The sequence below is a fragment of the Tinamus guttatus genome, unplaced genomic scaffold (assembly GCF_059628265.1).
Source record: "Tinamus guttatus ecotype Peru unplaced genomic scaffold, ASM5962826v1 Tinamus_guttatus_pri_ptg000434l, whole genome shotgun sequence".
Lineage (NCBI taxonomy): Eukaryota > Metazoa > Chordata > Aves > Tinamiformes > Tinamidae > Tinamus > Tinamus guttatus.
Genome location: NW_028288968.1, coordinates 1,445,758 through 1,460,810, shown reverse-complemented (window position 1 = coordinate 1,460,810; position 15,053 = coordinate 1,445,758). Strand labels below are relative to the sequence as shown.

General features: G+C 40.9%; 1 protein-coding gene across 1 annotated transcript in view; it reads left to right on the top strand.

The window, feature by feature from the left end:
- Positions 1-13,862, top strand: part of CHCHD3 (coiled-coil-helix-coiled-coil-helix domain containing 3) — a 135,273-nt gene extending 121,411 nt beyond the window's left edge. Inside the window, exons 7-8 of the mRNA XM_088531810.1 lie at positions 7,672-7,807; positions 13,140-13,862. Of these exons, the coding sequence (XP_088387936.1) occupies positions 7,672-7,807; positions 13,140-13,163 (160 nt within the window). The 3' untranslated portion in view covers positions 13,164-13,862. The remainder of the gene's footprint in view (positions 1-7,671; positions 7,808-13,139) is intronic.
- The last annotated feature ends 1,191 nt before the right edge of the window (positions 13,863-15,053 follow it).

Genomic DNA, 15,053 nt, shown 5'->3' with positions numbered 1-15,053 from the left:
ATAACAAATGTATAGCATGATATGCTGTTACGAATCTGGTTTTATGATGCTTTTTGGGAGTCTTGGTCCTTGCTTGGGTCCCCCCGAACCCTTCAGCACGCTTGTGCTTTACACTAGTTCAGCAGCATAAAGTTATGGAGAAAATGTAACCTAAGGGCAAAATAATACACTTGCATATGGCGCACTGATCATATTGGAAGAATGTGATGTTTTGCCACTCTCATGCAGAAGGGGGTTTCATCCTGGTCAGAAACATTGCTATTTTTTCCCGTTATGAAAAGTTAGTGATACCTGTTGTATTTTATATCGTATGACATAGTTGATGTGCTCAAGTAGTCCTGCAGCAGCAGTTAATGCAAACCACTGGCCTCAGCTTGTTCTTCTCTCAGGATCATCAGCCAAAGCATCAATTAAAGTTCTCCAGGAACAGGTCTGCCTTGCTGTAGCTCTGTCTGGACCTAAAGAGAGCATTAATTCCCTAGGTTTATTCCCTAGGTTGATTCCCTAGGAGCCACAGCTCCTTCTGGAAGAGAACACTGCCTAAAAGTGCCTAATGCCAATGTACAAAAAAGGAGCCCCCAGACCTGTCATGTTAGAAATGGCACCACCTGGTGTTGCTTCCACCATCATCTTCATCGTCACTCTTTGCAAACCACTGAGCATGGGGGGTTTTGCCAGTCTTCATTAAATAATTTTGGGGGAGGAGTAATGAGACAGAGCCCAAGTGCTGTCACATGCAAACTCTAAAAATAATTTGTGATGGGAGTATACATGAGGGTGCTCAGAACCCAGGTGTGTTTGTGCCAGGCATGTGCACGTGTGAGTGTGGGGTTTGCTCAATGCAGAGGGAGCAAACTTGACTCTTATATTAGCACTGATTTCCTTTCCTTCGACCTACAGAAGGAGACAAGATCACTCTTCCTCTCTTAAATTGCTAAAGCGAGGCAATGGGTTTGACCAGTGCACAACCAAGACATTGCTACAATATTTATACTATGTAGGTACAATTAATAGATGCAATATATATTGTGTAGATAAAACCGCCTTCTAGAGCATCTTTATTTTGGGATTTAAACCTACTGCTAGATAATTCTGTTGGCTGCCTCCGTAAATAATTGCCAGTGATGATTTCATGGATCTTCCTCTTGCTCACTTGCAGTTGGCTCTTCCCAGGGTGACGAGTTGTAGTCTGGTTAATTTAAGATCCTAAACCTTAGGATCTTGGTCATCCGTCTAATTCACAAACAAGGAAATCTTTTCTGCTCCTCATTCTAATTTTTTTCCGAAGTCACAGTCCAGCTGAGGTTGTTAGAATGTGTTCAGCTTCAAGAAGGAAATCGCATCTTGAAGCTATACTTGTGTTTATGTGCTTTGCTGGCTTTGAGATCTCTTTTTTTCCTTTTCTGTAAATCCTAGAAATGCACTTTCCTCCCCCGTATGCAATAAATATGTTGAAGAATCGTTTCCACCTGGGGTACAGCTCAGTTTTTAGATAACCCTACCAACACAGTGGCTTTTTTACTGGAGGAAACATTCTCTAGGCAAAGAAAAATAAGAGAAAAGTCAATAGTACTTTCTGCCAGTCTTCTCGTTGAACCAGGTTTTTGTCAACATATTGGACTTGACTTTGTGCTCTGTAGACGTAATGAAACGTCTGTCTTCAAGCAGTGTGTGCGAATGTGCTGGAATGTGTCTGTCTTCTTCTTGTCTCCATCCCTAAATTGCAAAGGTCAGAATGTTCGAAACAGATTTTTATATTTGCTTTTGAGAACGATGGATGGGAAATGAAATAAATGAGGGAATGACAAACATTTGCTTATGTTCTTGTCAGTGCTGGGTTTCTAGGGAAGAGGGTGTAAAAATAACGTGGGCGATATCAACACTGGAGCTGATCGCATTGTACAAAAGGTTCATGTGTCAGGAGGCAGCCTAAGTTGTGTTCAGGCTTCTGCACAAGCCCCTTGCTCAGTGTTACTATATACTGAGGGATGTGCTTCTCCTCCAGCATGTCATAAAAGTCTTTCTGAGAAGTAGTCCTCCTTTTACACCTTTTGGTAAAGTCATACTATGTAGTCAAGTGTAAATAAAGGCAAGACTCAGCCATATAGTTCTTGGTCTTCTGCTGGCAGCACTTCCCACACTATAATTTTGAGGACCCTGTGTGGGCACGGTTTTATTATGGACTACTTAGTAATATCAGTAGTGGGTTTTCAGGAGTTAGAGAGTTATGATGCTTCCATAATGCTACTTTTAACAGCACATAACCCTTTGGTTGTTGCTTTGTGCGTTTCATAGTGCAAGTCATCGCCTACTTAATGTGTGAAAATGATTTTTAAATTCATTTGCTCCTTATATTATTCAAAAAAAAATGGCACAACAGTAGGGACCTTCACAACCACTTGCCCTTTTGTCTTTTTCCCCCCTTATTTGTTCCCTGTACTTTGTTTTCCAACTGTTTTCTTATTTTATAAACAAGTTCTGCCAATTCACTAGGAAGTGGCTCTTTTTGGATGAGATGTTCTTAAAAAGAGTAACATCTCTTCGACACAAACACCCTTTCCTTATGTTGTAATGGAAAATACTGTTGTTCTGTTTTCCTTTTGTCTTCCTGCTTATAATCTATCTTCAAGTTGACCTTTTCTCTAGGTCTTCTCTACTAGGCTGATGTTTGGCTCCTGCTGACTCTTCATGCAGAATATCTGAAAAACGGCGTTTTCATCCATCTCCTCAGCTAAATGCATCCCAAAGATGATACCTGAGCATACCAGTTACTGCAAAAACTTTTCCCCTGGCCATGACAGGTGACATTTTGACAGTATGTTTTGACAATATCAGTTAGTGTGGGAAATGCTCTTTTCCCACCCTGTGTGTTTCTGACCCCCCGTTTTCTTTCTCTTTGATCTACTCGTGACACTCGCTTCCATCACTTGCTTCTCCAGTTTTCCATCAAGCACCAGGTTGGGTTGCCTCTTGATCTTGGGAAGAACTTCTGGTAGACATAGACAGAGACAATTGATCAGCTTGCCACAAATCCCACTAAAAATCCTGTTGGATCCTCCTAAAGTAATTGAAAATAATAAGTAAATTGAAAGCAATTAGGCTGTTGCTGTGCTTAGCTGGCTGCCTACCAGGGGAAAAAAATTGCCTCAGTTTCCTTTTGTGTTACCATCTGTTTGCATCAGCCAGTTGTTTCTTATCTCCACTGTGCATTATAAGCTCGCTGAGAAAATAGAAGCTTTGATGGACTCCAGGATTTTAATGAGGAATAAAATTAGTCTTTGGGTACTTCTGGCCAGTTAATGGCACTAGCTCTTGTAAGGTGTCAGGGTTATTTTTACTATTATATTATTAATGCTACTTTTATTACAGTTTTATGACAATTGCCTCAAGTCCTCATCTGGTGGGATTTGGCTGGATACCTTCACAGTTGGAAACTCATCAGCGATTCGGATCCTGTCACTCAGAGTGTCAGTTTTATCCCCAAACTTGTACAGCTTACCATGGTGATTTCAAATCTCCTCTTTAGTAGACATTTTTTTTTTGAAGGTTAGGAAGGGGATCCTTTCTTGGAGCCCCCAGGAATACAATAAGCTATACTCTTTGAGAGAGGCTGCATGGGTACAAAGCTGCTTTCATTAAATTTTCCCTTCGTGTGTTGGCATGCAATAATTCTTTTTAAAGCTTTCTCTTACTTTCTTTTGTGTCTTCATCCTGTTACCTTTATGAGATTCTGTTGCATCAGCTTGATTGAAAAGGTGGGTGTGTGGTTTCCTCTGAGGCTTATTCCGGTACACGGGAATATTTCTTTGACAGAAAGGTGCTCGAGGAGCAGCTGGGAAAGCGAGCGCAGATCAAGTAATTGTAAACTTAATAAAAACAAGTCGTTACTGTTGTGCCGGGTAGCGCACAGTGCAGAGCAGAGTGCTGTTCATATTGACTTTTGCTAAGGAAAGGCATTTTAAACTTCACGTGTGTTGATTCTGCAAAGTAATTGAGTCGCATTCAATAGAGACTGAGATCTGTCAGGGTGTCCTGTCATTCCTTGTTCACTGTAACACTGTTTTTTTCTGTTGTTTTCTTAGGTATAGTTGTGAAATTTTCAGGTGGTGAAGTTAGGTGAAGTCAGGCACCTCCTCTGCCACATATCCGCTCAAAATATAGATCTCCCTTTCAGGATGTTGAAAGAGTAATTCAGACGTGAAGGGACCTCAGGAGGTCTCTAGTCCAACCTCCTGCTCAAAGCAGGGTCCAGTCTGACATCAAGCCAGGTTGCGTTATCCTTTTGGGCCTTGTGATGGATCCTTTGGGCCTTCAGTGATGGAGGTTGCCTATCTGGGCAACCTGTTCCAACACTTCACTGTCCTCATAGTGAAAAGGTTTTCCTCATATCCACTTTGAAGCTTTCTGGTTTCCATCTACACGTTGCCTTTTGTCCTGGTGTCATGCAGCGCTGTGAAGAGCACAGTGCCCCCAGAGCCATCTCTTGTCCAGGCTGAGCCCAACCATTTTTTTAGTTCACCTATGTAGACCATAATGCCCTAACAAGAATATTGTTCTCTGGTCACCTTAAATCTACTGCTCATTTTCTATTGCATCTTTGGGCTTTCCTCAATTGTGATTTGAATGATCACTTCCAGGAGGGGAGAAAGTTATGGGAAGAAGTAATCTAGTTAAAGATGTGGGGTTGGAAGATAGTGATGGTGGTTTCATAGGGCAGCTATTTAAACACTTTGGGGACTGCAAAAAATTGGAAAAGCAAGAGGTGTTTTTTGTTTTTTTTTTTTTTTTGCTTGTGTGTTTTTTTTAAAAAAGGACCACTAGTGGTTCCATGTAATTACTGTTTTTGCACTGTTTAATTTTTTTTAAGCTTTCTCTTCAGTCAAACCTTCCAGACCATGAAATGCTTTTGTAAAATGATCCTTATTTAAAGGAACATTAACGAATTTTTCCTTTAGGGAGATATTTCATTTCCGTTTTAAGGAGTTTTCTTGCCTTTGGCTGTTTTCCTGCCTGTCCATCTAAGAGTCCTGTCATACATCAGCAAACAGAAATCAATCGCAGACTCTTTGGTGGGTTTTCCATAATGCACATTGGAACTTTCTTTCCTGAATGGGAGATTCTGCAGCGTATGGTTTATGGCCATCTAATGTTAGACAGTAATCTCATTTAGCGTTTTCCCAAAAGTGCAAATAGTGCATTAGGCTGGCATAAAAAGCACAGCAGATCAATACAGAGACGGTGCTCTCCTTGAGCAGATTAATCCAAGAAAATGGACGTTGTCTGCTTCAAGGAACTGGCTCCGTTCACGTTGACCTCCCGTCGCTCCCGGCCTGGGCTGAGAGGGTATTTTGAGAAATCGCCAGTGAAAAATCGTGGTATGAAGAGAAGTGCCTGTGGGGCAGGAAATGAACGGGCCTGCAGCGCTTGGGTATTGACAGCCGTGTAAAGTATCCGTTGAAACATTCAAATAAGGGATAATATGTGCACTTGGAATGGTCACTAATGGCATGGCTCAGGGAGGGCAAGCAATCAAGAAAGCCCCTTAATGTGGGTTAGAGTGGGTTCCCCCTCGGAAATGGCTTTGAACACATTTGCAGGATTTATGCAGTACGTGCACAGAAGTCCATATCCGTCTCACGTCACGGTTTATAGAAGACCTGCCTCTATGAAGGCCTTTAAAATTGCTTGCAAATAAAGGCAAAGTTTGGTTTATTGTGCGCGGGTTTTGTTAACGGGCGCTCTCTTGGATGGGATGATCAATCCAGGGCAGAGTTTGGGTCTCTTGGACCCAAACCATCAGAGCTGTGAGCTGTATGTCTACAAGGAGCATATGCAGAGCTTCATCTTGTCTCCTACTCCATCCTAATAGAGTCCTGGACCCCGACGCAATCAGGCTGCTGGCGGCATTTGGCAGCCAGGCATTTTGATGCCTAACAAACAGCCTTTTGAAATCCTTGCTGATATCAGCAAAGGGGGGATTAAGGGAAAATCCTTGCCCGTCAGAGCCTGCAGAAGCTTGAACTTCCCTAAGCACATGGGACTGCATTTAAATTCTGGTTTAGGCCACTCACAGTTGTACGGTAATGAATGAAAAGAGGAAGAGAAATGTTTTATGTAGGTATCGACTGTAAAATCAAGAAGACTTAATATTCCTCTTCTTTTTGGTACTAGATTTTGTGTGCTTGCCAAGAAGTGAATTCCCCCAAGGAACAGTATTGTGCTTCGCGGTTCACTTTCATACTCTAGTAAAATATAGATCTGACTTGGCCCATCAGCAAAATAAGAAGGAGCAGAATATTCATCTGAGAATACCCTGGCTGATGAGTCTCGTTCCTTTTATGGCCTTATCGAGCTAAAAATAATATAGGCTGGAAGGTAGGTTAAAACAGCTATTTGCCTGCTTTCCTTGCAGGATAAATGGGAAGAGGCATTAAGTATACATTTCATGTACCTAAAGCAAACGGTGGTTTTCAAATTACATGAACTGTAAATTGTTTCTGTAGAGTTTTGTGGGTTGGTTTTTTTTGCTGCTAAAAAAAAAAAAGGTATTTTATTTTTGGTGATAAAGGGTTTTAACTCATCTAGTTGTCTCCTCTAGAAGTGCAGACCTTAAGAAGGTATTTACAATGTCCAGATAGCTTCCTGGTGCATTATACATTTCATCTCTAAAACCCTTTTCCAGTCACCTGGCTTTTGAAATAGGAAGGCGCTGTATTCCCGTTTTAATTCTGTGGCGCTGTCGCTGTGCATAACGTTGTATAGGTAGGTGTGATGGCAACATTTTTGTCCAAAAGAGGGTAGATTTTTATAGGGTGGACTAGAGAAGTTGCCATTCCAATAGCTTCTTTTGAAAGCAACAAGCATGTTGCATCAGCCAAAAAGATGGAAAAAGTAATTAATCCATGTAGTAAGGAAAATAGATGGAATTCCTAAGTAAACTGCACATCTGGCATCAGGATTGGAAGTGAAGTGAGGGGCAGCAGGAGGGAAGGAGCATGCTCCAAAACCAGTGCTGATCAGAAGATCAGTAGAAGTAGATTGCATGATTTGTTCATGGTAGCAGGTTTTTAATATTTTCCAGATGAACCCAGCACGTGATCGTTCCTGCACGCTCTTACACGTGAGCAGTAACTGGACCAGGCTGCCCAGAGAGACTGTGGAGTCTCCTCCTCTGGAGATCTTCAAAACCCCCCTGGAGATGATCCTATGCAATGTGCTCTAGGTGACCCTAGCAGGGATTTGGACTAGATGATCTCCAGAGGTCCCTTCCAACCTCAACCCTTCTGTGATTCTGTGAATATTTAGTAAATAGCCAGGTGGTATGATAGGACTTAGCAGTGATGAAACTTGATGTGTCCTTGTGGTGTCTAAATGGAAGTGAATGAGGTCAGACACTTGGTTGTTGTCAGACTTGAGCAAGAGGTGGTTGCTCGCAGGAAGCTGCTCTTCCAGCTGGAACCAAGTGTTGCTCCTGGATGACACCTGGAGTCTTCTGCAGCGCTCGTGGCTGAGGTTATCCAGGTTACAACACAAACAACTTTAGAACAACTTTTCTTTGTAACTTTAGGGTGTTTTAACTTTTGTTATTTAGTTTTTCTTCTTCCTGAAAAAAAGTCTTTCCTGAAATCTTTTTGAGATGGGAACTAAAATGTTCTGTTTTCTTTCCTTTAGGCGATACGAATCTCATCCAGTCTGCGCTGACCTGCAGGGTAAAATCCTGCAGTGTTATCAGCAGCATGCTCAGGAGACCCTCCGCTGCTCTGCGCTGGCAAGCCAATACCTGCACTGTGTCAATCATGCCAAACAGGTGGGTGTAGCAAAATTGCTACTGAAATATTAATAGTGTAAAAAAGGGAGGAAGAATAGAGGATTATCCAATTAGTGCCTCTTCGTGCTAGAACAGTATCCCAGGATGTATGTTCTCAGGAGCTCGGTGGAGTCCACTTTCAATTTACTTAAATGATAGGCTTTCCATCTCTTCCCTTGGGAAAGTGTTGTTTAGTGCAGGAGCTATGGCTGTTGGCAGATGTTTCCTGCTATCTGCAATTTTAGCAGTAAGACAAGGAGATTAAACTAAGTGATACTATTCGTCATAAATATGACCACTTCCAGTAGTAAATGCACGGATGGCTCGAGCTAGATTGCCAACCAGTTGGAAGTCTTGATTTCTTTAATGTTGTATACACTGAGAATGTAATGCTGCTCTTTACCTGGTCTTGCCCTCCTGTCGTCACCTTTGCTGCAGTGTGTGTTTTAACTTTAGGTTATAAACTGCTATGCTTTATTAGTGCAGCATAAGAAGAAGAAAAGAAGATAGCAATATGTATATGTTTCATTATAAGAAATTAAAATTACTAAACGTGAATCTTTTTTTACCTGCTTGTGTTGATTCAAACACAAGATGCATAATTTGGCCTCAGTTGTGCTCTTAAAAAAGCCGGTGGGAAACATGCTCATAGGCCATCTGCATAATGCACATAAAAAGAGCTGAAATAAGTCTGTTGAGCTTTATTTCTGTTAAAGTCTATGAACTAATATTTGAATATGTAAAAACACATGCTGTAATGTGTTTAGCAAAGGCTCGGCAAGCACTTCTAAGTATTTGGTAATGATAATCATATTCACGGAGTTAATTCTGCCTGTAAGGAAAGGCAGAAAGAGCTTGGCATTCCCTATGACTTCTTTGCTGTGGTGCTGGATCAGCCGTGCCCCGATATTCCTGGAGGTGTAACTGGAATTAACGCTGCTCGTGACCTACTGCTGTGCAAACCGTAGGAGGAGACAACGTTGTGTGGCAGTGCCAGTGCTCTTCCCACAATCTACGGCACTTAATATGTTATTGTAATTCTTTACTTAACTAATTTTGTAGTTTTTGAACAGCTCGGCCGTGCTGCGCTCGCTCAACGTGCAGCCGTGCAGGACGGGAACAATTTGTATGGCTGTCAAGACAGCTCTGAAATCACTCTAGTGTTAAATGTGGTTATTGAGAGGGGAAACTTGTGCTGCAGAGGAGCCACAAGACGTCAGGGCCAATGAGGTCACCTTTGACGCTTCCAAATTGCATCCTTTGGTCCATGCTTTGGTGCTTGTTAGGGCGATAAGCTCTTGTGCTCCTCCACTTCCTTAAAGATCCCACCATCTACCAGACCTCCCTGCTCGTGAAAACCTTTCCTCATATCCCAGCCTGACTTTCTCTACTGATATTTTAACAATTTTGGAAAGGTGCCCTGCTCAGACACCCAAGGGTGGCACCCAGCTGCCGTTCTGTTAGCAGTTCTCCAGCCAGCAAGTTTTGCTCATCTCCCTTTTTACCTTCCCCAAAACAAATGAAGTCTATGTTTTTTTCTTAACAAAGAATTTGCAAAAGAATTGTAATCCTTTTAATTAATTTTGTTCATTTTCTACTGTGCTATACGTAAAAATTTGTGTATGCATTTATTTTTTCTAAGTCTTCCTTTAGTTTGGCTTTGTTTTGTTTTTCTTTTTTGTTTGTTTGTTTTTGGATTCCAAAATTGAAATTCTTGAGACATTTTAAAAAAAGGACATTAGATTTTCATTGTGGCTTACATCACCTGCAGCATTTATTTACTATATTTATAACCCCATATTAATTTTAAAAGCAATTACAAAGTTTACATTAATTATATCTGTTTAAGATATAACTTAAGCCTTGTATCTACTGTGAATCTCTTCTGAAGATGACGATGAATTAATTCATGTTTAGAAGATACAGGAAGGGAAAATTGCATAAATATGAGCAAAAGGTTTTTGAACCCTTTTAGACACCTTATTTGTTGAAGATCTTCAACTAAGCCTGTCAGGCAGTTAAAAGTGTTTCCTAAATGCTGCTGCTTCTCTTTTGCACATGTTTCAAGATGGGAATTCAGAGAGGTTTCTCTTATGATAACAGAGAAGGGAGAAGCCTTTTATGATGGAAATATTTGCAAGCGGGAACGATCGTTTTTCATAATGAACATCAGTCCTCTAGAGCTCATCCTTCATGTGTTGCAGCTGTAGTTGCAATTATTTTTACTCGCTGATTGCCCTAAAGTCCAGGCAAACAGTTACTTGGAAATAATTGTTCAGCGCTGTTACAAAATGCTGCAAAATTACCCAGTGCGTGTGCTTGGTTGGACGACGGCGGAGCGGGGTAAATAGCAAACTCAGAAATGAAAAAGTTAACTGACGCCGGCTGCGAGGAACAAACAGAGAGGAGAATTTGCTAGAGGGAATAGACCAAGATATTGAAAACCAAATAAGTTAACTAATCCGATTTCCTGGCGGTGAGTCTAGGCACTTGTGCTTAGGCTGAGCACACTCTGTGCTTTTCATAAATTGAATTTATTGACTCCTCTTTCTTTCCTATCTTGCTTATAATTATCTCACCCTCTCTTCGGTGTGCTCCTTATTTCTCATCCTGTCTGTAATCTCATGTCTCTATCTGTCCTTTTCTCCCCTTGTTAGAAAGGCCCACAGAGCTGTTAATTCCAAAGAGTTTGACACGTTGTTGTATCTTCAGTTCGAATCTTTTCCCAAAGTCCTAAGAAGCTAGCGAGATAAATTAAAATGTATTATTAATGTTTGCACTGTATTACAATAGAAGTGGAGACAGAAACTGCTTAATGGAGCCATTAAGGGCAAGATGCTAGAGTTTTCTGTTCCGAGTGTTTGAAGGATCCCATTCCAGCCAGAAAAGTCACTGTGTGCTAATACACACCATCCACCAGCATTTTTATCACTTATTTTGCTGTCAGCTAATATAGAAAATGCGGTGTAGAAATACCCGCATCTTTTCTGGGATACAGAAGCAATGCTGCTGCCAGAGTCTCGTAATTCCTATACAGAAAAACAACTGCAGTATATCTTAATAAAGGCAGTGTGGTACAGTTTGCTGTTAGACTGTTGTATTTATTAAGGTTGAAAGATTCTGCATGCAGCTTGGGCTTGAAAATACCTTCTTCAGGCTCACCATAATATAATTTTAATTTGTAGGAGAGAGTGGTCTTTAATCATGTGTCCAAGTCAGAATGAAACGCTTTTATTTAGCCTTGTCCTTCAGTATTTTTTCCTTATGTTTTGATTTTTTTTTTTTTGTAAAGCACTCGTTATCATATCTCAACCTAATGGGAAAATTAGCATAGGTGGTAATGCTGAAACTGAAATGCAATAAAAAGACCTTGTCTTTTATGGAGACCCTTTAAGCTATCACTATTGAAGGAAGGCTCGGACCATGTTGCTTTCATGTCTACTTTGGTGTCATGAATAAACATGAGTGAAAAACATGAAATGAAAATACAGTTGATGTTAAATTGCAAAAGTTGGTAAAGAATATAGAAGAAATGAAAATGTGCCCAGAAATAAAGTCCTGAAACACACCTACCTGTGCGAAGATGAAATCTTGCGGTCAGAAGTCTGCACGTGATCAGCAAATGCCTGCAGTTTCTTCCTTTGCAGTGTTAAATGAAAGAAAAGTAATGTGGAGGTGGTTTTTCTTCAACTCTTCGGGGAATTTCCTGTGTTAATTTATGCAGTGTTAAATTTAAGTAAAGTTAATATTCAGCCCAGCAATAGCTGCAAGCAAGTTTCCATAATACCGCAGCAAAGCAGTCTCCTTGTTAAAATGGCCTTCATCAGTTTGAGAGAGGTCTCTGCGGGCTTGCTGTCAAAACAGAGATTGGAGATTTTGTTAACTAATAAAAGTTTCCCTTACCTTTGTTTATAATGGCACCTGGGGACCATAAAACTGACTCTCCTTATTTTGTCAGTGGGCACATCCCTAGTGTGGCCTCCGAACAGCGTTTGCTGTTGCAAGGACGTTTGCCCCCGTTTCAGATTCCTATTCTGTGGTGCTTGTCTTCATCTTTCCTGAAGAAACACTGTTGGATCTAGTTGCACGGTACCTCAGATTATTTTTAAGAATACTGTGAGAAAGTGGTTAAAGAAGTACATGGCCTCCTATTCCTTTTCGTTCTTCTGAGCCCTAATTTTCATGACTTTGACAGCACAGCCCAGAGTCACAGGCACAGAATCACAGAATGGTTGAGGTTGGAAGGGACCTCTACAGATCATCCAGTCCAGTCCTGCTCAAGTGTTTGTACCAACTGCCTGTAGTTTTCTTACAAGATTTTAAAGTTTAAATTTGGGCTTACTTGTGATATGGGCCCTGAAATTTGTCAAAGCCCTTCCCACCACTTTTTTCCTGAAAAATTCAGAACTGCTCTTACTGTCATCCCCTTTTGGGAGGATTTTGGTGTCAAGAATCAATGGGTTTCCATGATTAATTTGCTAGTCCTTCCATGAACATAGATAGCCTTCGGCATGTTTTTACGGCCTAGCCTACCAGTGTCATAATAGATCCCATTTCTCCTTTCTGATCTAGATATGTAGAATCCATACACGTGCTTCTTTCTACAGATCTCTTGTTTCTCAAACATGACAACAGGAAGGTCTTGGTAGACCCCTAACACTGTCTTTCCAAGTCTGAATTTTCATAGCAGAGGCCACTACTTCTCTGAATAGAGTCAAGACCTTTTGGCAGGACTTTTTCAGTGTTGCAGTAGGAAGCATTCTTGGATTACTTGATAGATCCATACTTTTAGCTCTTAGTGACCGGGCTGTGCACTGGAAGTGATTAATGAAGCATGAGGTCAGTGCAACATGTCCAGACCATTGAGATTTTGATTATGGCTCGAAACACAGGAAGAAGATAGGTAGGGGAGGTATTTAGCATGCTGTGACTTCAGGATAAATTCCCTAGGGTGTGTAAATTCTGGCAATGAGATTTATCTTTATCATAAGGTCAGATGCTTTATTTTCCTTTAGCCATAGCATGACTATGAGCCATGATACCATTAGAAAGGATAAGCAAAAATGGTTTCTGCAGCTCTTCAGCCCTCCAAGTGTCTGTCCTGTTGAGGTGCTGTGTTCAAACATCCTCATTTGCCCTAGTGAATTATCTCTGTACTGACATGAGTATTGGCAATGTCTCTCTTACTGTGTTTTAATTTATCTGTTATTAATATTATGCTACTAATACTAGGATGGAAATGTTAGTAAACTTCATGGAGTGTCTAGAATAACTTTGAACTACTGAAATAAGTGTTTTGCCTCTCTTCCCTCCCCTCCTTTTCTTTTAGCAGAGCATGCTTGGGAGAGGAGGATAAAGCCATTGCCCAAATCAAGCACAAGACCATCAACTCTAATTTCAGCAGAAGAGCATTTTTTCCCAAGAATGATATGACAGCCCATTTACAGGGCAGACCAATAAAGAGAAGAACTGGAAGAGCCATTTCAAGAGCAGCAGCCATCACAGCTCAATCAGTGTGACCATTTGAAAAGCCAAGACCTGTATCTTATTACATCAGAAATCGTACATCCGAAGATACCGTTCAGTCGTAGGAAAATCCACTTATTGGTGATTGAAGGAAGAAAAAGAAAAGAACCTTTCACTGACCTTAGAAAGGGGAAATATCCTCCAAATGCTGCTATTTCATTGTAGAATCTCTTCAACAACTTCTCGCTGTCAAACGCACGTGTAACACTTGGCGTGCCAGGACATGGCAATACTTGGTGAGCGAGTCAACTGCTGCCCCACACTGTACAGCCTGTGTTCATTGCTCTTATTAAAGCTTTCCGTTCAATGTATAATGAGGTACATTTTGCTTTAATTTATTTCACAAATAATGTAACTTAATGAAGTCTCTCTTTAAGCCTTCTGCTGGAATGGTGTTAGTGCTCCGACGCTTAAGACGTAACATGGCCTTTACTTACTTGAAATAATTGGGTTGTGCTCCTTACTCCTATCAAGTACTGACAAATATGCCTCACTCTGTACCAACAATAAATATATTTTGTGAACAAGATTGATGCTCCAGTCTGATGTCTGTCTTTCCACTTCCAGGCAGGCAGTGTTCCCTCTGCTGTTTTTCTGGCAGAGATATAGCTGAAACTTTAAAGAGGAGACCTTTATACATAACCAGAGTTGGAGCAGTATTTACATGTAACTGCTTCTCCAGAACATCAGAGCGAATGGGAGTCATGTTTGTTGTTTGCATCTTGCAGGTGAGAAGCTCTGGTTTATTTTCTTGCCTGCTGTAACCTAACAAGTCCGTATATAAGCCAGGAATAGGGTTTTGCTATAGATGCTGCAGCTCCAAACTAAGAATGTGCCTTGCTAAAGGAAAATGTTCAGGTCTGTGTTAGTTCACAGGGAGGAGGACGATCGTTTGCCATCTCCAAGAGGAAAGAGGATTTCATTTGCCATCGTGGACACCAGAAAAGAGATGTCCTTGACAACGTGCTGTGATTCATGCACCACCAGCTTCCTTTCTTAGGAAGTGCTTGGGAGTTAATGGTCATACAGTGCCTAAAATATCAAAATGGGGTTTTTTTTACAAGAAACATCTGGGTTTAAACCTCCAAAGCCCTACGCCATTAATATGCTTCTTGGTTTCATTTAATTGTTTTTGCTCAGATAATGACTGCGGCATTCATCTTATCCAGCAATCTCTGGAAAGTTTCTTGCACGGTAGCAGTAATGCCAAATGAGCAATGTGCCTAGAGCCTTCTGCTATTTATTTACCTGTTCTGTTTCTCTAATTGGCTACGTTTGAACTGTATCCTACTGTACTATTGCAAGTGCACCTGTGGATCTCATTTGTATGCAAAATGTTGCCCGCGACTCTGCTATCCTAATTATCAAGATGCTTTGTGAGTACTGTTTAATTAAAGAGGGGGTTTATGCTACAAAAAGAAGCTGGTCTATTTTACATGTGAACGAGCTGTAATATCTTTAGGAAAGGAAAATCCTAGCATCCCATGTCAGATGCCAGGTAACTGCTTGAGAGAAATAATAGGAACATAAGTGACATGTTTACATGGTGACTTGGGGTAGTGTTTACAAATCAGCTAACTCACAAATTCTCCTTTATAATATTCTCTTTTGTAACAGAGAGCCAAGAAGTTGGCAGATCCATCCTTGCCAGACTTAGAATTGGCAGCAAAATGCAGCGTAGAGGAAAAGCAGACGGTTTTAAGGCCAGATGATTCTGTAA